General features: G+C 49.0%; 1 protein-coding gene across 1 annotated transcript in view; it reads right to left on the minus strand.

Annotated features, from left to right (window-relative positions):
* The window catches only part of LOC311114232 (serine/threonine-protein kinase B-raf-like), a 61,672-nt gene that overhangs the window by 34,144 nt on the left and 3,469 nt on the right, over positions 1–24,059 (minus strand). Inside the window, exons 2-5 of the mRNA XM_084189495.1 lie at positions 18,433–18,534; positions 11,610–11,897; positions 3,597–3,700; positions 541–643 (exon numbers count right to left, since the gene is read on the minus strand). Of these exons, the coding sequence (XP_084045621.1) occupies positions 541–643; positions 3,597–3,700; positions 11,610–11,897; positions 18,433–18,534 (597 nt within the window). The remainder of the gene's footprint in view (positions 1–540; positions 644–3,596; positions 3,701–11,609; positions 11,898–18,432; positions 18,535–24,059) is intronic.

Below are 24,059 nucleotides of genomic sequence, written 5' to 3' on the forward strand. Positions count from 1 at the left end.
GGTTCCATAGTTCCGGTTCCATAGTTCTACACTGAACAAAAATATAAATGCAACATGTAAAGCGTTGGTCCCATGTTTCATGAGCTGAAATAAAAATAAAATCCCAGAAATGGTCCATATGCATCCCTGTTAGTGAGCATTTCTCCTTTGCCAAGATAATCCATCCACTTGCCAGGTGTGGCACATCAAGAAGCTGATTAAACAGCATAATCATTACACAGGTGCACCTTGTGCTGGGGACAATAAAAGGCCACTTTAAAAATGTGCAGTTTTGTCACACAACACAATGCCACAGATGTCTCAAGTTTTGAAGGCACGTGCAATTGGCATGCTGACTGCAGGAATGTCCACCAGAGCTGTTGCCAGAGAATGTAATGTTCATTTCTCTACCATAAGCCGCCTCCAACGTCGTTTTAGAGAATTTGGCAGTATGTCCAACCGGCCTAATAACCGCAGACCAAAACTAATTCTGATTGGTTGGGCCTGGCTCCCCTGCCCGGTCATGTCAAATTGTAGTTCTATAGTTCCAGTTATACTCACAAAGTTGTGTGTGGTCAGCGGAACGTTCTCCAGCACTTCCACGTGTAGCTCCTCCCCCGTCAGCCAGGAGATGTCTGTGTCCCAGCCTAGAGGCTTCTTCTCTCTGAGACAGGTGACAGGAAGAGGAGTTAACTGGGTTGTGGTTGAGTTTAGTACACATTAGGGTCATTATTGTAGAAGAGAATGCGTTCTCAATGATTTACCTTGTTAAACAAAGTACAATAAAATAAAGATGAATTGTGTCAGTGTGTCCTATACATTGACCTCATACTGTGTCCTATACATTGACCTCATACTGTGCCCTATACATTGACCTCATACTGTGCCCTATACATTGACCTCTCATACTGTGCCCTATACATTGACCTCTCATACTGTGCCCTATACATTGACCTCTTATACTGTGCCCTATACATTGACCTCATACTGTGTCCTATACATTGACCTCATACTGTGCCCTATACATTGACCTCATACTGTGCCCTATACATTGACCTCATACTGTGTCCTATACATTGCCCTCATACTGTGTCCTATACATTGCCCTCTCATACTGTGTCCTACACATTGACGTCTCATACTGTGTCCTATACATTGACGTCTCATACTGTGTCCTATACGTTGACCTCTCATACTGTGTCCTATCCATTGACCTCTTATACTGTGTCCTATACACTGACCTCATACTGTGTCCTATACATTGACCTCTTATACTGTGTCCTATACACTGACCTCATACTGTGTCCTATACATTGACCTCATACTGTGTCCTATACATTGACCTCATACTGTGTCCTATACATTGACCTCATACTGTGTCCTATACATTGACCTCATACTGTGTCCTATACATTGACCTCATACTGTGTGCTATACATTGACCTCATACTGTGTCCTATACGTTGACCTCATACTGTGTCCTATACGTTGACCTCATACTGTGTCCTATACACTGACCTCATACGGTGTCCTATACACTGACCTCATACTGCGTCCTATACATTGACCTCATACTGTGTCCTATACATTGACCTCATACTGTGTCCTATACATTGACCTCTTATACTGTGTCCTATACATTGACCTCATACTGTGTCCTATACATTGACCTCATACCGTGTCCTATACATTGACCTCATACCGTGTCCTATACATTGACCTCATACCGTGTCCTATACATTGACCTCATACTGTGTCCTATACATTGACCTCATACTGTGTCCTATACATTGACCTCATACTGTGTCCTATACATTGACCTCATATACAGTGTCCTATACATTGACCTCTTATACATTGACCTCTTATACTGTGTCCTATACATTGACCTCATACTGTGTCCTATACATTGACCTCATACTGTGTCCTATACATTGACCTCTTATACATTGACCTCTTATACTGTGTCCTATACATTGACCTCATACTGTGTCCTATACATTGACCTCATATACAGTGTCCTATACATTGACCTCTTATACATTGACCTCTTATACTGTGTCCTATACATTGACCTCATACTGTGTCCTATACACTGACCTCATACTGTGTCCTATACATTGACCTCTTATACATTGACCTCTTATACTGTGTCCTATACATTGACCTCATACTGTGTCCTATACATTGACCTCATACTGTGTCCTATACACTGACCTCATACCGTGTCCTATACATTGACCTCATACTGTGTCCTATACATTGACCTCCCATACTGTGTCCTATACATTGACCTCTCATACTGTGTCCTATACATTGACCTCTTATACTGTGTCCTATACATTGACCTCATACTGTGTCCTATACATTGACCTCATACTGTGTCCTATACATTGACCTCTTATACTGTGTCCTATACATTGACCTCATACTGTGTCCTATACACTGACCTCATACTGTGTCCTATACATTGACCTCATACTGTGTCCTATACATTGACCTCATACTGTGTCCTATACATTGACCTCATACTGTGTCCTATACATTGACCTCATACTGTGTCCTATACATTGACCTCATACCGTGTCCTATACATTGAGCTCATACTGTGTCCTATACATTGACCTCATACTGTGTCCTATATACATTGACCTCATACTGTGTCCTATACATTGACCTCATACTGTGTCCTATACATTGACCTCATACTGTGTCCTATACATTGACCTCATACCGTGTCCTATACATTGACCTCATACTGTGTCCTATACATTGACCTCATACTGTTCCTATACATTGACCTCATACTGTGTCCTATACATTGACCTCTTATACTGTGTCCTATACACTGACCTCATACTGTGTCCTATACATTGACCTCATACTGTGTCCTATACATTGACCTCATACTGTGTCCTATACATTGACCTCATACTGTGTCCTATACATTGACCTCATACCGTGTCCTATACATTGACCTCATACTGTGTCCTATACATTGACCTCATACTGTGTCCTATATACATTGACCTCATACTGTGTCCTATATACATTGACCTCATACTGTGTCCTATACATTGACCTCATACTGTGTCCTATACATTGACCTCATACCGTGTCCTATACATTGACCTCATACTGTGTGCTATACATTGACCTCATACTGTGTCCTATACATTGACCTCATACTGTGTCCTATACGTTGACCTCTCATACTGTGTCCTATACGTTGACCTCATACTGTGTCCTATACATTGACCTCATACTGTGTACTATACATTGATCTCATACTGTGTCCTATCCATTGATCTCATACTGTGTCCTATCCATTGACCTCATACTGTGTCCTATACATTGAACTCATACTGTGTCCTATCCATTGACCTCTCATACTGTGTCCTATCCATTGACCTCTCATACTGTGTCCTATACATTGACCTCATACTGTGTCCTATACATTGACCTCATACTGTGTCCTATACATTGACCTCATACTGGAATCCACCGTGCTGAAATGATTACAAAGTTGAGCAGGAGCATCAATAGACTGTATGTGGAATGTAAAAAGGCACAAAGTGGAGATTGGATCTTTTGGCCAAGGTATACGCGTGTTTTACCCATCCTGGATCCTGTAGACCGCACAGCACTCTGGGATTAGGCCCCTCATCATTAAAGCCTTCTTCAGCGAGTCTCTGACAGTCATGCCACAGCGGGCTGGGACCTGGGACAGGCAGAGAGGAACCATACAGTTAGTTATCTGGTCCTGAACAGCAAGACAACAGGACCTGGGACCTGGGACAGACAGAGAGGAACCATACAGTTAGTTATCTGGTCCTGAACAGCAGGACAACAGGACCTGGGACCTGGGACAGACAGAGAGGAACCATACAGTTAGTTATCTGGTCCTGAACAGCAGGACAACAGGACCTGGGACCTGGGACAGACAGAGAGGAACCATACAGTTAGTTATCTGGTCCTGAACAGCAGGACAACAGGACCTGGGACCTGGGACAGACAGAGAGGAACCATACAGTTAGTTATCTGGTCCTGAACAGCAGGACAACAGGACCTGGGACCTGGGACAGACAGAGAGGAACCATACAGTTAGTTATCTGGTCCTGAACAGCAGGACAACAGGACCTGGGACCTGGGACAGGCAGAGAGGAACCATACAGTTAGTTATCTGGTCCTGAACAGCAGGACAACAGGACCTGGGACCTGGGACAGGCAGAGAGGAACCATACAGTTAGTTATCTGGTCCTGAACAGCAGGACAACAGGACCTGGGACCTGGGACAGGCAGAGAGGAACCATACAGTTAGTTATCTGGTCCTGAACAGCAGGACAACAGGACCTGGGACCTGGGACAGGCAGAGAGGAACCATACAGTTAGTTATCTGGTCCTGAACAGCAGGACAACAGGACCTGGGACCTGGGACAGGCAGAGAGGAACCATACAGTTAGTTATCTGGTCCTGAACAGCAGGACAACAGGACCTGGGACCTGGGACAGGCAGAGAGGAACCATACAGTTAGTTATCTGGTCCTGAACAGCAGGACAACAGGACCTGGGACCTGGGACAGGCAGAGAGGAACCATACAGTTAGTTATCTGGTCCTGAACAACAGGACAACAGGACCTGGGACCTGGGACAGGCAGAGAGGAACCATACAGTTAGTTATCTGGTCCTGAACAGCAGGACAACAGGACCTGGGACAGACAGAGAGGAACCATACAGTTAGTTATCTGGTCCTGAACAGCAGGCCAACAGGACCTGGGACCTGGGACAGGCAGAGAGGAACCATACAGTTAGTTATCTGGTCCTGAACAGCAGGACAACAGGACCTGGGACAGGCAGAGAGGAACCATACAGTTAGTTATCTGGTCCTGAACAGCAGGACAACAGGACCTGGGACCTGGGACAGGCAGAGAGGAACCATACAGTTAGTTATCTGGTCCTGAACAGCAGGACAACAGGACCTGGGACCTGGGACAGGCAGAGAGGAACCATACAGTTAGTTATCTGGTCCTGAACAGCAGGACAACATGACCTGGGACCTGGGACAGGCAGAGAGGAACCATACAGTTAGTTATCTGGTCCTGAACAGCAGGACAACAGGACCTGGGACCTGGGACAGGCAGAGAGGAACCATACAGTTAGTTATCTGGTCCTGAACAGTAGGACAACAGGACCTGGGACCTGGGACAGACAGAGAGGAACCATACAGTTAGTTATCTGGTCCTGAACAGCAGGACAACAGGACCTGGGACCTGGGACAGGCAGAGAGGAACCATACAGTTAGTTATCTGGTCCTGAACAGCAGGACAACAGGACCTGGGACCTGGGACAGGCAGAGAGGAACCATACAGTTAGTTATCTGGTCCTGAACAGCAGGACAACAGGACCTGGGACCTGGGACCTGGGACAGGCAGAGAGGAACCATACAGTTAGTTATCTGGTCCTGAACAGCAGGACAACAGGACCTGGGACCTGGGACAGGCAGAGAGGAACCATACAGTTAGTTATCTGGTCCTGAACAGCAGGACAACAGGACCTGGGACCTGGGACAGGCAGAGAGGAACCATACAGTTAGTTATCTGGTCCTGAACAGCAGGACAACAGGACCTGGGACCTGGGACAGGCAGAGAGGAACCATACAGTTAGTTATCTGGTCCTGAACAGCAGGACAACAGGACCTGGGACAGGCAGAGAGGAACCATACAGTTAGTTATCTGGTCCTGAACAGCAGGACAACAGGACCTGGGACCTGGGACAGACAGAGAGGAACCATACAGTTAGTTATCTGGTCCTGAACAGCAGGACAACAGGACCTGGGACCTGGGACAGGCAGAGAGGAACCATACAGTTAGTTATCTGGTCCTGAACAGCAGGACAACAGGACCTGGGACCTGTGACAGACAGAGAGGAACCATACAGTTAGTTATCTGGTCCTGAACAGCAGGACAACAGGACCTGGGACCTGGGACCTGGGACAGGCAGAGAGGAACCATACAGTTAGTTATCTGGTCCTGAACAGCAGGACAACAGGACCTGGGACCTGGGACAGACAGAGAGGAACCATACAGTTAGTTATCTGGTCCTGAACAGCAGGACAACAGGACCTGGGACCTGGGACAGGCAGAGAGGAACCATACAGTTAGTTATCTGGTCCTGAACAGCAGGACAACAGGACCTGGGACCTGGGACAGACAGAGAGGAACCATACAGTTAGTTATCTGGTCCTGAACAGCAGGACAACAGGACCTGGGACCTGGGACAGGCAGAGAGGAACCATATAGTTAGTTATCTGGTCCTGAACAGCAGGACAACAGGACCTGGGACAGGCAGAGCATTAGTTCCCCAGTCCATTCCCTGATACAGCGGTCTGGCCTGCATTAGTTCCCCAGTCCATTCACTGATACAGCGGTCTGGCCCGCATTAGTTCCCCAGTCCATTCCCTGATACAGCGGTCTGGCCTGCATTAGTTCCCCAGTCCATTCCCTGATACAGCGGTCTGGCCCGCATTAGTTCCCCAGTCCATTCCCTGATACAGCGGTCTGGCCTGCATTAGTTCCCCAGTCCATTCCCTGATACAGCGGTCTGGCCCGCATTAGTTCCCCAGTCCATTCCCTGATACAGCGGTCTGGCCTGCATTAGTTCCCCAGTCCATTCCCTGATACAGCGGTCTGGCCCGCATTAGTTCCCCAATCCATTCCCTGATACAGCGGTCTGGCCCGCATTAGTTCCCCAGTCCATTCACTGATACAGCGGTCTGGCCCGCATTAGTTCCCCAGTCCATTCCCTGATACAGCGGTCTGGCCTGCATTAGTTCCCCAGTCCATTCACTGATACAGCGGTCTGGCCTGCATTAGTTCCCCAGTCCATTCCCTGATACAGCGGTCTGGCCTGCATTAGTTCCCCAGTCCATTCCCTGATACAGCGGTCTGGCCTGCATTAGTTCCCCAGTCCATTCCCTGATACAGCGGTCTGGCCTGCATTAGTTCCCCAGTCCATTCCCTGATACAGCGGTCTGGCCTGCATTAGTTCCCCAGTCCATTCACTGATACAGCGGTCTGGCCCGCATTAGTTCCCCAGTCCATTCACTGATACAGCGGTCTGGCCTGCATTAGTTCCCCAGTCCATTCCCTGATACAGCGGTCTGGCCTGCATTAGTTCCCCAGTCCATTCCCTGATACAGCGGTCTGGCCTGCATTAGTTCCCCAGTCCATTCCCTGATACAGCGGTCTGGCCTGCATTAGTTCCCCAGTCCATTCCCTGATACAGCGGTCTGGCCTGCATTAGTTCCCCAGTCCATTCCCTGATACAGCGGTCTGGCCTGCATTAGTTCCCCAGTCCATTCACTGATACAGCGGTCTGGCCCGCATTAGTTCCCCAGTCCATTCACTGATACAGCGGTCTGGCCTGCATTAGTTCCCCAGTCCATTCCCTGATACAGCGGTCTGGCCTGCATTAGTTCCCCAGTCCATTCCCTGATACAGCGGTCTGGCCTGCATTAGTTCCCCAGTCCATTCCCTGATACAGCGGTCTGGCCTGCATTAGTTCCCCAGTCCATTCCCTGATACAGCGGTCTGGCCTGCATTAGTTCCCCAGTCCATTCCCTGATACAGCGGTCTGGCCTGCATTAGTTCCCCAGTCCATTCCCTGATACAGCGGTCTGGCCCGCATTAGTTCCCCAGTCCCCCACTCATGCTGCACAGACGTTAACACACTTGAATAACGCAACACGGGATGAAGAAATGTTGAAACTGTCCATACAGGCTAGAACACTTTTACAATGCAAGAAGATATACGGAAGTCCTACATGGAAGGGATCTGTGGCACCATGAAATCAGCTAAAATAAGCTGAATAACTCAATGCATGACACACTCCTATTGAATAATATGCATTCACCTGTACTGTGAACAGACCTAGGCTACATTTTGATTTAATTAGTTTATCAATAGAGATTCAACTTTCAAATAAATGATTACCATTATGTTGTTGTGTAGTTTGTTTTTACCAATCTAAGTCAGATCGGTTGTAAAATGGATTCAATGCATGCATACATGGCTGTCTCTAAATGATTGACTCCCGAGTGGCGTGGTGGTCTAAGGCTGTGCCACTAGACATCCTGGTTCCAGTCCAGGATCTGTCGCAGCTGGCACACAATTGGCCCAGCGTCGTCCAAGGTAGGGGAGGGTTTGGCCGGCAGGGTTGTGGGTTTGTTTCCCACGGGGGGCCCAGTATGAAAAATGTATGCACTCACTAACTGTAAGTCGCTCTGGATAAGAGCGTCTGCTAAATGACTAACATATAAAATGTAAATAAATGTTCAAATGTAGCGACACTGAACTCAGATGCCCAGCGGTTGGACAGAGCAGTAGCTGAGTTGATCTGTCTGGATCCAAGTGCCATTCTGGGACTTTGGTTCATAAGCCTTTTCTTTTATGGTATCGAGTACCGTGATGGTATCGAGTACCGTGATGGTATCGAGTACCGTAATGTTACCGAGTACCGTGATGGTATCGAGTACCGTGATGGTATCGAGTACCGTGATGTTACCGAGTACCGTGATGTTACCGAGTACCGTGATGTTACCGAGTACCGTGATGTTACCGAGTACCGTGATGGTATCGAGTACCGTGATGTTACCGAGTACCGTGATGTTACAGAGTACCGTGATGTTACAGAGTACCGTGATGTTACCGAGTACCGTGATGTTACAGAGTACCGTGATGTTACCGAGTACCGTGATGTTACAGAGTACCGTGATGTTACAGAGTACCGTGATGTTACAGAGTACCGTGATGTTACCGAGTACCGTGATGTTACCGAGTACCGTGATGTTACCGAGTACCGTGATGTTACCGAGTACCGTGATGTTACCGAGTACCGTGATGGTATCGAGTACCGTGATGTTACCGAGTACCGTGATGTTACCGAGTACCGTGATGTTACCGAGCCTTGTCATACTAAACCTGGTATCCGTATATCAAAAAGTTAAAATTCTGGTATCGTGACAACACCACTCTGCATTAGTTAATGGTGACGTTGAAGCGTGAACGGCGACAGTGTTGTTGGCCACAGCACTTCAGTAGAGCACCAGGCTCCTTCTACCCAGGCCACAGTCTGGGCTCTATCACACATCTGTGGTTACTAATTGTCAATGTGCAAATAGCCTAGTGTCACAACCCTACGTCATTAAGGTCCTGTAGCTTAAGTCATTTGTCCTTTAAAGGTACACCCTTATGTAGAGTGACACTTCTAATGAAGACTTGGCCTTCTGGTGAAAACACAACAGGGATACTAAAAGGTACATTACAACACAGGGGAGGTTGGTGTTGTAATTATGGCAAAAGGCTCCGGGTTTTTAACTGACGTAACATACGATGAAGAAATGCATCAATGCAATAAATAGTGAAAAAATTACAGAAGTAGGGTATATGTGGCCACCGGAACATCAGGACAGAGACCTAGACCATCTCTCCCTAACTATTGGCTAATATCATCATCATCATCATCATCATCATCATCACAGGACAGACCATCTCTCCCTAACTATTGGTCTAATATCATCATCATCACCATCATCATCACAGGACAGACCATCTCTCCCTAACTATTGTCTAATATCATCATCATCATCATCATCATCATCACAGGACAGACCATCTCTCCCTAACTATTATCTAATATCATCATCATCATCATCACAGGACAGACCATCGCTCCCTAACTATTGTCTAATATCATCATCATCATCATCATCACAGGACAGACCATCTCTCCCTAACTATTGTCTAATATCATCATCATCATCATCATCATCATCATCACAGGACAGACCATCTCTCCCTATCTATTGTCTAATATCATCATCATCATCATCATCACAGGACAGACCATCTCTCCCTAACTATTATCTAATATCATCATCATCATCATCATCACAGGACAGACCATCTCTCCCTAACTATTGTCTAATATCATCATCATCATCACAGGACAGAACATCTCTCCCTAACTATTGTCTAATATCATCATCATCATCATCATCATCATCACAGGACAGACCATCTCTCCCTAACTATTGTCTAATATCATCATCATCATCATCATCACAGGACAGACCATCTCTCCCTAACTATTGTCTAATATCATCATCATCATCATCATCATCATCATCACAGGACAGACCATCTCTCCCTAACTATTGTCTAATATCATCATCATCCTCATCATCACAGGACAGACCATCTCTCCCTAACTAACAACCATCAGCATCTCATAATGCCTATTGACTAGGATTGTTCTGGAGACCTTAAACTGCCACAGAGTAGCATGATTACAACTTCATAACCTGATACATGTTTTCCTTCCGACTAATATAAACAAAGAATAGCATAAGATACTCCAACCCTTCACCTGTAAATCAAAGCCACCCTAACCCCCTAACCCCTCCGAAAGCCACCCTAACCCCTAACCCCTCCCAAAGCCACCCTAACCCCTCCCAAAGCCACCCTAACCCCTCCCAAAGCCACCCTAACCCCTCCCAAAGCCACCCTAACCCCTCCCAAAGCCACCCTAACCCCTAACCCCTCCCAAAGCCACCCTAACCCCTCCCAAAGCCTCCCTAACCCCTCCCAGAGCCACCCTAGCCCCTAACCCCACCCAAAGCCACCCTAACCCCTCCCAAAGCCACCCTAACCCCTAACCCCTCCCAAAGCCACCCTAACCCCTCCCAAAGCCACCCTAGCCCCTCCCAAAGCCACCCTAACCCCTCCCAGAGCCACCCTAGCCCCTAACCCCTCCCAAAGCCACCCTAACCCCTCCCAAAGCCACCCTAACCCCTCCCAAAGCCACCCTAACCCCTCCCAAAGCCACCTTAACCCCTCCCAAAGCCACTCTAACCCCTAACCCCTCCCAAAGCCACCCTAACCCCTCCCAAAGCCACCCTAACCCCTCTCAAAGCCACTCTAACCCCTCCCAAAGCCACCCTAACCCCTAACCCCTCCCAAAGCCACCCTAACCCCTCCCAAAGCCACCCTAGCCCCTCCCAAAGCCACCCTAACCCCTCCCAGAGCCACCCTAGCCCCTAACCCCTCCCAAAGCCACCCTAACCCCTCCCAAAGCCACCCTAACCCCTCCCAAAGCCACCTTAACCCCTCCCAAAGCCACCCTAACCCCTAACCCCTCCCAAAGCCACCCTAACCCCTCCCAAAGCCACCCTAACCCCTCCCAAAGCCACTCTAACCCCTCCCAAAGCCACCCTAACCCCTAACCCCTCCCAAAGCCACCCTAACCCCTCCCAAAGCCACCCTAGCCCCTCCCAAAGCCACCCTAACCCCTCCCAGAGCCACCCTAGCCCCTCCCAAAGCCACCCTAACCCCTCCCAAAGCCACCCTAACCCCTCCCAAAGCCACCCTAACCCCTCCCAAAGCCACCCTAACCCCTCCCAAAGCCACCTTAACCCCTCCCAAAGCCACTCTAACCCCTCCCAAAGCCACTCTAACCCCTCCCAAAGCCACCCTAACCCCTCCCAAAGCCACCCTAACCCCTCCCAAAGCCACCCTAACCCCTCCCAAAGCGAATGCCAAGTGGTATATGTATTATAACCAACCCCAACTCACCACGGTCCGCTGTTTGTTGGGCAGGAACACCCTGACGATGGGTTTCTGAGGGGAGCGGGGGTTGGCACGTCCGTCCGTAGGGGTCTGGAGGACAGCCAGGGAGTTGGTGGCGGAGGGGAGGAGGGCCTGGGCGCCCCCGGATCCCCCAAAACAGCTCATACCCCCATCCAGGAGGGAAGGGGGCGTAGGGGAGGAGGAGTAGAAGTCTGTCCCGTTCCCCATGGCTTCCAGGAGCTGCTGTTCCCTCTGCTGCAGAGCATCAAGCTTACTGGTGTACTCCTCATAGGCCTGCAGAGAGAATACACACATTATATATACAGTTAACTGGTGTACTCCTCATTAGGCCTGCAGAGAGAATACACACATTATATATACAGTTAACTGGTGTACTCCTCATAGGCCTTTCAGAGAGAATACACACATTATATATATAGTTAACTGGTGTACTCCTCATTAGGCCTAAAGAGAGAATACACACATTATATATACAGTTAACTGGTGTACTCTTCATTAGGCCTGCAGAGAGAATACACACATTATATATACAGTTAACTGGTGTACTCCTCATTAGGCCTGCAGAGAGAATACACAGATTATATATACAGTTAACTGGTGTACTCCTCATTAGGCCTGCAGAGAGAATACACACATTATATATACAGTGGAGGAAAAAAGTATTTAGTCAGCCACCAATTGTGCAAGTTCTCCCACTTAAAAAGATGAGAGAGGCCTGTAATTTTCATCATAGGTACACGTCAACTAGGATTTTAAATGAATTTATTTGCAAATTATGGTGGAAAATAAGTATTTGGTCAATAACAAAAGTTTCTCAATACTTTGTTATATACCCTTTGTTGGCAATGACACAGGTCAAACGTTTTCTGTAAGTCTTCACAAGGTTTTCACACACTGTTGCTGGTATTTTGACCCATTCCTCCATGCAGATCTCCTCTAGAGCAGTGATGTTTTGGGGCTGTCGCTGGGCAACACAGACTTTCAACTCCCTCCAAAGATTTTCTATGGGGTTGAGATCTGGAGACTGGCTAGGCCACTCCAGGACCTTGAAATGCTTCTTACGAAGCCACTCCTTCGTTGCCCGGGCGGTGTGTTTGGGATCATTGTCATGCTGAAAGACCCAGCCACGTTTCATCTTCAATGCCCTTGCTGATGGAAGGAGGTTTTCACTCAAAATCTCACGATACATGGCCCCATTCATTCTTTCCTTTACACGGATCAGTCGTCCTGGTCCCTTTGCAGAAAAACAGCCCCAAAGCATGATGTTTCCACCCCCATGCTTCACAGTAGGTATGGTGTTCTTTGGATGCAACTCAGCATTCTTTGTCCTCCAAACACGACGAGTTGAGTTTTTACCAAAAAATTATATTTTGGTTTCATCTGACCATATGACATTCTCCCAATCCTCTTCTGGATCATCCAAATGCACTCTAGCAAACTTCAGATGGGCCTGGACATGTACTGGCTTAAGCAGGGGGACACGTCTGGCACTGCAGGATTTGAGTCCCTGGCGGCGTAGTGTGTTACTGATGGTAGGCTTTGTTACTTTGGTCCCAGCTCTCTGCAGGTCATTCAGTAGGTCCCCCCGTGTGGTTCTGGGATTTTTGCTCACCGTTCTTGTGATCATTTTGACCCCATGGGGTGAGATCTTGCGTGGAGCCCCAGATCGAGGGAGATTATCAGTGGTCTTGTATGTCTTCCATTTCCTAATAATTGCTCCCACAGTTGATTTCTTCAAACCAAGCTGCTTACCTATTGCAGATTCAGTCTTCCCAGCCTGGTGCAGGTCTACAATTTTGTTTCTGGTGTCCTTTGACAGCTCTTTGGTCTTGGCCATAGTGGAGTTTGGAGTGTGACTGTTTGAGGTTGTGGACAGGTGTCTTTTATACTGATAACAACTTCAAACAGGTGCCATTAATACAGGTAACGAGTGGAGGACAGAGGAGCCTCTTAAAGAAGAAGTTACAGGTCTGTGAGAGCCAGAAATCTTGCTTGTTTGTAGGTGACCAAATATTTATTTTCCACCATAATTTGCAAATAAATTCATTAAAAATCATACAATGTGATTTTCTGGAATTTTTTTTCTCAATTTGTCTGTCATAGTTGACGTGTACCTATGATGAAAATTACAGGCCTCTCTCATATTTTTAAGTGGGAGAACTTGCACAATTGGTGGCTGACTAAATACTTATTTTCCCCCACTGTATGGACGGGGGGTTACATTCTCCTCAGTAACTCACCTCCAGATATATGGACTGGGGGTTACATTCTCCTCAGTAACTCACCTCCAGATATATGGACGGGGGGTTACATTCTCCTCAGTAACTCACCTCCAGATATATGGACGGGGGGTCATATTCTCCTCACAGTGTAACTCACCTCCAGATATATGGACGGGGGGGTTACATTCTCCTCAGTAACTCACCTCCAGATATATGGACGGGGGGGTTACATTCTCCTCAGTAACTCACCTCCAGATATATGGACGGGGGGTTACATTCTCCTCAGTAACTCACCTCCAGATATATGGACGGGGGGTCATATTCTCCTCACAGTGTAACTCACCTCCAGATATATGGACGGGGGGGTTACATTCTCCTCAGTAACTCACCTCCAGATATATGGACGGGGGGTCATATTCTCCTCACATTGTAACTCACCTCCAGATATATGGACGGGGGGTTACATTCTCCTCAGTAACTCACCTCCAGATATATGGACGGGGGGGTTACATTCTCCTCAGTAACTCACCTCCAGATATATGGACGGGGGGGTTACATTCTCCTCACAGTGTAACTCACCTCCAGATATATGGACGGGGGGGTTACATTCTCCTCACAGTGTAACTCACCTCCAGATATATGGACGGGGGGTTACATTCTCCTCAGTAACTCACCTCCAGATATATGGACGGGGGGTTACATTCTCCTCAGTAACTCACCTCCAGATATATGGACGGGGGGGTTACATTCTCCTCAGTAACTCACCTCCAGATATATGGACGGGGGGTTACATTCTCCTCAGTAACTCACCTCCAGATATATGGACGGGGGGTTACATTCTCCTCAGTAACTCACCTCCAGATATATGGACGGGGGGTTACATTCTCCTCAGTAACTCACCTCCAGATATATGGACGGGGGGGTTACATTCTCCTCACAGTGTAACTCACCTCCAGATATATGGACGGGGGGGTTACATTCTCCTCACAGTGTAACTCACCTCCAGATATATGGACGGGGGGGTTACATTCTCCTCACAGTGTAACTCACCTCCAGATATATGGACGGGGGGTTACATTCTCCTCAGTAACTCACCTCCAGATATATGGACGGGGGGTTACATTCTCCTCAGTAACTCACCTCCAGATATATGGACGGGGGGTTACATTCTCCTCACAGTGTAACTCACCTCCAGATATATGGACGGGGGGGTTACATTCTCCTCACAGTGTAACTCACCTCCAGATATATGGACGGGGGGGGTTACATTCTCCTCACAGTGTAACTCACCTCCAGATATATGGACGGGGGGGTTACATTCTCCTCACAGTGTAACTCACCTCCAGATATATGGACGGGGGGGTTACATTCTCCTCAGTAACTCACCTCCAGATATATGGACGGGGGGGTTACATTCTCCTCAGTAACTCACCTCCAGATATATGGACGGGGGGTTACATTCTCCTCAGTAACTCACCTCCAGATATATGGACGGGGGGTTACATTCTCCTCAGTAACTCACCTCCAGATATATGGACGGGGGGTTACATTCTCCTCAGTAACTCACCTCCAGATATATGGACGGGGGGGTTACATTCTCCTCACAGTGTAACTCACCTCCAGATATATGGACGGGGGGGTTACATTCTCCTCACAGTGTAACTCACCTCCAGATATATGGACGGGGGGGTTACATTCTCCTCACAGTGTAACTCACCTCCAGATATATGGACGGGGGGGTTACATTCTCCTCACAGTGTAACTCACCTCCAGATATATGGACGGGGGGTTACATTCTCCTCACAGTGTAACTCACCTCCAGATATATGGACAGGGGGGTTACATTCTCCTCAGTAACTCACCTCCAGATATATGGACGGGGGGTTACATTCTCCTCACAGTGTAACTCACCTCCAGATATATGGACGGGGGGTTACATTCTCCTCACAGTGTAACTCACCTCCAGATATATGGACGGGGGGGTTACATTCTCCTCACAGTGTAACTCACCTCCAGATATATGGACGGGGGGTTACATTCTCCTCAGTAACTCACCTCCAGATATATGGACGGGGGGTTACATTCTCACAGTGTAACTCACCTCCAGATATATGGACGGGGGGTTACATTCTCCTCAGTAACTCACCTCCAGATATATGGACGGGGGGGTTACATTCTCCTCACAGTGTAACTCACCTCCAGATATATGGACGGGGGGGTTACATTCTCCTCACAGTGTAACTCACCTCCAGATATATGGACGGGGGGGTTACATTCTCCTCACAGTGTAACTCACCTCCAGATATATGGACGGGGGGGTTACATTCTCCTCAGTAACTCACCTCCAGATATATGGACGGGGGGGTTACATTCTCCTCAGTAACTCACCTCCAGATATATGGACGGGGGGTTACATTCTCCTCAGTAACTCACCTCCAGATATATGGACGGGGGGTTACATTCTCCTCAGTAACTCACCTCCAGATATATGGACGGGGGGTTACATTCTCCTCAGTAACTCACCTCCAGATATATGGACGGGGGGGTTACATTCTCCTCACAGTGTAACTCACCTCCAGATATATGGACGGGGGGGTTACATTCTCCTCACAGTGTAACTCACCTCCAGATATATGGACGGGGGGGTTACATTCTCCTCACAGTGTAACTCACCTCCAGATATATGGACGGGGGGGTTACATTCTCCTCACAGTGTAACTCACCTCCAGATATATGGACGGGGGGTTACATTCTCCTCACAGTGTAACTCACCTCCAGATATATGGACAGGGGGGTTACATTCTCCTCAGTAACTCACCTCCAGATATATGGACGGGGGGTTACATTCTCCTCACAGTGTAACTCACCTCCAGATATATGGACGGGAGGTTACATTCTCCTCACAGTGTAACTCACCTCCAGATATATGGACGGGGGGGTTACATTCTCCTCACAGTGTAACTCACCTCCAGATATATGGACGGGGGGTTACATTCTCCTCAGTAACTCACCTCCAGATATATGGACGGGGGGTTACATTCTCCTCACAGTGTAACTCACCTCCAGATATATGGACGGGGGGTTACATTCTCCTCAGTAACTCACCTCCAGATATATGGACGGGGGGGTTACATTCTCCTCAGTAACTCACCTCCAGATATATGGACGGGGGGGTTACATTCTCCTCACAGTGTAACTCACCTCCAGATATATGGACGGGGGGGTTACATTCTCCTCACAGTGTAACTCACCTCCAGATATATGGACGGGGGGTTACATTCTCCTCAGTAACTCACCTCCAGATATATGGACGGGGGGGTTACATTCTCCTCAGTAACTCACCTCCAGATATATGGACGGGGGGGTTACATTCTCCTCAGTAACTCACCTCCAGATATATGGACGGGGGGTTACATTCTCCTCAGTAACTCACCTCCAGATATATGGACGGGGGGTTACATTCTCCTCAGTAACTCACCTCCAGATATATGGACGGGGGGTTACATTCTCCTCAGTAACTCACCTCCAGATATATGGACGGGGGGGTTACATTCTCCTCACAGTGTAACTCACCTCCAGATATATGGACGGGGGGGTTACATTCTCCTCACAGTGTAACTCACCTCCAGATATATGGACGGGGGGGTTACATTCTCCTCACAGTGTAACTCACCTCCAGATATATGGACGGGGGGTTACATTCTCCTCAGTAACTCACCTCCAGATATATGGACGGGGGGTTACATTCTCCTCAGTAACTCACCTCCAGATATATGGACGGGGGGTTACATTCTCCTCAGTAACTCACCTCCAGATATATGGACGGGGGGGTTACATTCTCCTCACAGTGTAACTCACCTCCAGATATATGGACGGGGGGGTTACATTCTCCTCACAGTGTAACTCACCTCCAGATATATGGACGGGGGGGTTACATTCTCCTCACAGTGTAACTCACCTCCAGATATATGGACGGGGGGGTTACATTCTCCTCAGTAACTCACCTCCAGATATATGGACGGGGGGGTTACATTCTCCTCAGTAACTCACCTCCAGATATATGGACGGGGGGTTACATTCTCCTCAGTAACTCACCTCCAGATATATGGACGGGGGGGTTACATTCTCCTCACAGTGTAACTCACCTCCAGATATATGGACGGGGGGGTTACATTCTCCTCACAGTGTAACTCACCTCCAGATATATGGACGGGGGGGTTACATTCTCCTCACAGTGTAACTCACCTCCAGATATATGGACGGGGGGGTTACATTCTCCTCACAGTGTAACTCACCTCCAGATATATGGACGGGGGGTTACATTCTCCTCACAGTGTAACTCACCTCCAGATATATGGACAGGGGGGTTACATTCTCCTCAGTAACTCACCTCCAGATATATGGACGGGGGGTTACATTCTCCTCACAGTGTAACTCACCTCCAGATATATGGACGGGGGGTTACATTCTCCTCACAGTGTAACTCACCTCCAGATATATGGACGGGGGGTTACATTCTCCTCACAGTGTAACTCACCTCCAGATATATGGACGGGGGGTTACATTCTCCTCACAGTGTAACTCACCTCCAGATATATGGACGGGGGGTTACATTCTCCTCCAAACTTGTCCAGCAGTGCCTCTAAGTGCTCCTGTGTCAGCTTGATCATCTGTTTGATATTCCAGATCTATGGACACACACACACACACACACACACACACACACACACACACACACACACACTAGTTATGAACTACACAACACACAGTTATAGAGCCTAATTGCATTGACTGAAATGGTGACATTAGACATTGCAGAGGCATAGCATGTCTCTGTCCCAAATGGCACCCTATTCCCTATGTAGTGCACTACTTTAGACCAGAGAATGGCACCCTATTCCCTATATAATGCACTACTTTAGACCAGAGAATGGCACCCTATTCCCTATATAGTGCACTACTTTAGACCAGAGAATGGCACCCTATTCCCTATATAGTGCACTACTTTAGACCAGAGAATGGCACCCTATTCCCTATATAGTGCACTACTTTAGACCAGAGAATGGCACCCTATTCCCTATATAGTGCACTACTTTAGACCAGAGAATGGCACCCTATTCCCTATATAGTGCACTACTTTAGACCAGAGAATGGCACCCTATTCCCTATATAGTGCACTACTTTAGACCAGAGAATGGCACCCTATTCCCTATATAGTGCACTACTTTAGACCAGAGAATGGCACCCTATTCCCTATATAGTTCACTACTTTAGACCAGAGAATGGCACCCTATTCCCTATATAGTGCACTACTTTAGACCAGAGAATGGCACCCTATTCCCTATATAGTGCACTACTTTAGACCAGAGAATGGCACCCTATTCCCTATATAGTGCACTACTTTAGACCAGAGAATGGTACCCTATTCCCTATGTAGTGCACTACTTTAGCCAGAGAATGGTACCCTATTCCCTATATAGTGCACTACTTTAGACCAGAGAATGGCACCCTATTCCCTATATAGTGCACTCCTTTTGACCAGAGAATGGCACCCTATTCCCTATATAGTGCACTACTTTAGACCAGAGAATGGCACCCTATTCCCTATATAGTGCACTACTTTAGACCAGAGAATGGTACCCTATTCCCTACGTAGTGCACTCCTTTAGACCAGAGAATGGTACCCTATTCCCTACGTAGTGCACTCCTTTTGACCAGAGCCCTATGGTCCCTGGTGAAGAGTAGTGCACTATGCTAAACAAGGGGATAGGGTGCCATTATGGATGCAGCCATTTGACATTAGTATTTGAAGCCGTAGATACATGTTGTTCTTACTATTCGCTGCATCCCCAACTTCCCAACTAACTGTCAAAATTCACAACTCCATTCCCAACTGACTGTCAACATTTTAATCACAACTCCCTTCCCAACTGACTGTCAACATTAAAAATCCCAACTCCCTTCAACTGACTGTCAAAATTAAAAATCCCAACTCCCTTCAACTGACTGTCAAAATTAAATCACAACTCACTTCTCTCAACAAGGTGGGGCCGTGACACCAGCAGAGACACCAGTTCTTATATCTAAACCATCAGTTTAGCAATAAGAAATAAAACATACATATCCTAATAAAATGACACATTCATTTAGCAGCATAGAAGAGTGGGTTAGACCAGGACCCAAATGGCACCACACTTCCCTACATAGTGCACTAGTTTTGGCCAGGGCTCACAGGGTCGCAGCTCAGACAGCAGTCTGGCCAGGGCTCACAGGGCCGCAGCTCAGACAGCAGTCTGGCCAGGGCTCACAGGGACACAGCTCAGACAGCAGTCTGGCCAGGGCTCACAGGGACACAGCTCAGACAGCAGTCTGGCCAGGGCTCACAGGGACACAGCTCAGACAGCAGTCTGGCCAGGGCTCACAGGGACCCAGCTCAGACAGCAGTCTGGCCAGGGCTCACAGGGACACAGCTCAGACAGCAGTCTGGCCAGGGCTCACAGGGCCGCAGCTCAGACAGCAGTCTGGCCAGGGCTCACAGGGACACAGCTCAGACAGCAGTCTGGCCAGGGCTCACAGGGCCGCAGCTCAGAGAGCAGTCTGGCCAGGGCTCACAGGGACACAGCTCAGACAGCAGTCTGGCCAGGGCTCACAGGGACACAGCTCAGACAGCAGTCTGGCCAGGGCTCACAGCTCAGACAGCAGTCTGGCCAGGGCTCACAGGGACCCAGCTCAGACAGCAGTCTGGCCAGAGCTCACAGGGACCCAGCTCAGACAGCAGTCTGGCCAGGGCTCACAGGGCCGCAGCTCAGACAGCAGTCTGGCCAGGGCTCACAGGACCCCAGCTCAGACAGCAGTCTGGCCAGGGCTCACAGGGACCCAGCTCAGACAGCAGTCTGGCCAGGGCTCACAGGGCCGCAGCTCAGACAGCAGTCTGGCCAGGGCTCACAGGGACACAGCTCAGACAGCAGTCTGGCCAGGGCTCACAGGGCCGCAGCTCAGACAGCAGTCTGGCCAGGGCTCACAGGGACACAGCTCAGACAGCAGTCTGGCCAGGGCTCACAGGGACACAGCTCAGACAGCAGTCTGGCCAGGGCTCACAGGGACACAGCTCAGACAGCAGTCTGGCCAGGGCTCACAGGGACACAGCTCAGACAGCAGTCTGGCCAGAGCTCACAGGGACACAGCTCAGACAGCAGTCTGGCCAGAGCTCACAGGGACACAGCTCAGACAGCAGTCTGGCCAGGGCTCACAGGGACACAGCTCAGACAGCAGTCTGGCCAGGGCTCACAGGGACACAGCTCAGACAGCAGTCTGGCCAGGGCTCACAGGGACACAGCTCAGACAGCAGTCTGGCCAGGGCTCACAGGGACACAGCTCAGACAGCAGTCTGGCCAGGGCTCACAGGGCCCCAGCTCAGACAGCAGTCTGGCCAGGGCTCACAGGACCCCAGCTCAGACAGCAGTCTGGCCAGGGCTCACAGGGACCCAGCTCAGACAGCAGTCTGGCCAGGGCTCACAGGGACACAGCTCAGACAGCAGTCTGGCCAGGGCTCACAGGGACACAGCTCAGACAGCAGTCTTCCCTTCTTATGCCTCCCTCTTCCCCCCTCCCTGTGAGGGACTGTCACGATGATGCCCAAGAGAGGCACCAGGGACTGTCACGATGATGCCCAAGAGCGGCACCAGGGACTGTCACGATGATGTCCAAGAGAGGCACCAGGGACTGTCACGATGATGCCCAAGAGAGGCACCAGGGACTGTCACGATGATGTCCAAGAGAGGCACCAGGGACTGTCACGATGATGTCCAAGAGAAGCACCAGGGACTGTCACGATGATGTCCAAGAGAGGCACCAGGGACTGTCACGATGATGTCCAAGAGAGGCACCAGGGACTGTCACGATGATGTCCAAGAGAGGCACCAGGGACTGTCACGATGATGCCCAAGAGAGGCACCAGGGACTGTCACGATGATGTCCAAGAGAGGCACCAGGGACTGTCACGATGATGCCCAAGAGAGGCACCAGGGACTGTCACGATGATGCCCAAGAGAGGCACCAGGGACTGTCACGATGATGCCCAAGAGAGGCACCAGGGACTGTCACGATGATGCCCAAGAGAGGCACCAGGGACTGTCACGATGATGTCCAAGAGAGGCACCAGGGACTGTCACGATGATGTCCAAGAGAGGCACCAGGGACTGTCACGATGCTGTCCAAGAGAGGCACCAGGGACTGTCACGATGCTGTCCAAGAGAGGCACCAGGGACTGTCACGATGATGTCCAAGAGAGGCACCAGGGACTGTCACGATGATGCCCAAGAGAGGCACCAGGGACTGTCACGATGATGTCCAAGAGAGGCACCAGGGACTGTCACAATGATGCCCAAGAGAGGCACCAGGGACTGTCACGATGATGCCCAAGAGAGGCACCAGGGACTGTCACGATGATGTCCAAGAGAGGCACCAGGGACTGTCACGATGCTGTCCAAGAGAGGCACCAGGGACTGTCACGATGCTGTCCAAGAGAGGCACCAGGGACTGTCACGATGATGTCCAAGAGAGGCACCAGGGACTGTCACGATGATGCCCAAGAGAGGCACCAGGGACTGTCACGATGATGCCCAAGAGAGGCACCAGGGACTGTCACGATGATGCCCAAGAGAGGCACCAGGGACTGTCACGATGATGCCCAAGAGAGGCACCAGGGCGTTCCTTCACACTCCTCAGCAAGGTGTGACCTGCCTCATCATGGGAACATATTTGTCCTGTTTGATACATGTACAAGTGCACCCTGGGAGAGTGGGGTCATGGCCAGGGTGATTCTCCTCTACACCCTGGGAGAGTGGGGTCATGGCCAGGGTGATTCTTCTCTACACCCTGGTTGAGTGGGGTCATGGCCAGGGTGATTCTCCTCTGCACCCTGGGAGAGTGGGGTCATGGCCAGGGTGATTCTCCTCTGCACCCTGGGTGAGTGGGGTCATGGCCAGGGTGATTCTCCTCTACACCCTGGGTGAGTGGGGTCATGGCCAGGGTGATTCTCCTCTACACCCTGGGTGAGTGGGGTCATGGCCAGGGTGATTCTCCTCTACACCCTGGGAGAGTGGGGTCATGGCCAGGGTGATTCTCCTCTACACCCTGGGAGAGTGGGGTCATGGCCAGGGTGATTCTCCTCTACACCCTGGGAGAGTGGGGTCATGGCCAGGGTGATTCTCCTCTACACCCTGGGAGAGTGGGGTCATGGCCAGGGTGATTCAGCCATGGCTTCCCACAACCACCACCGGACAAGACGCATGGACCAGGACTTGTCTGTGTATAGACAGTATACCACCATTACCATGACGATATACAAACCAATTCCTCTCCAGGGGCATCAGTTAGCAATTGTGAGAAAATGTGAGAAAATGTGAGAAAATGCTTCATAAACCAGTGTCCCTACCGTGGGCCATGGATCCCAAAATAACCAGTCACAGCAACCTTCACTATGACTGGTTAAATGCATGGAAGCATCTGTGCATCCAGAGAGTAGGCCTCAGATATGCCCCTGTTGCCCTCAGATATTCAGTACATTAGGGCCGTCTACAGATATGTCCCTGTTGCCCTCAGATATTCAGTACATTAGGGCTGTCTACAGATATGTCCCCCGTTGCCCTCAGATATTCAGTACATTGGGGCTGTCTTGAAAAGCCAAACCAATTCCTTTCTAGCCTTTCAGGGGGTCTCATTGAAATGATCAAATGCTACATAAGTTTGATACTTTGATAAATCTTGAGTGGTTTGAGAAACGTACACATTCTTCACGAGCACAAATGAATGTATTTCTATGTACAGTGCCTTTGGAAAGTACTCAGACCCCTTGACTTTTCCCACATTTTGTTACTTGCAGCCTTATTCTAAAAATGTGTTAATTTTTTTTATATCCTCAGCAATCTACACACAACACCCCATGATGACAAAGCGAAAACAGGTTTTAGGAATTTTTGCAAATGTATTAAAAATAAATAAAAAACTGAAATACCTTATTTACATAAGTATTCAGACCCTTTGCTATGAGACTCGAAATTGAGCTCCGGTGCATCCTGTTTCCATTGATCATCCTTGAGATGTTTCTACAACTTGATTGAGTCCACCTGTGGTAAATTCAATTGATTTGGAAAGGTACACACCTGTCTATATAAGGTCCCACAGTTGACAGTGCATGTCAAAGCAAAAACCA

This window comes from Coregonus lavaretus (assembly GCF_964263955.1).
Source record: "Coregonus lavaretus genome assembly, contig: HAP1_SCAFFOLD_608, whole genome shotgun sequence".
In the NCBI taxonomy this organism is placed as follows: Eukaryota; Metazoa; Chordata; class Actinopteri; order Salmoniformes; family Salmonidae; genus Coregonus; species Coregonus lavaretus.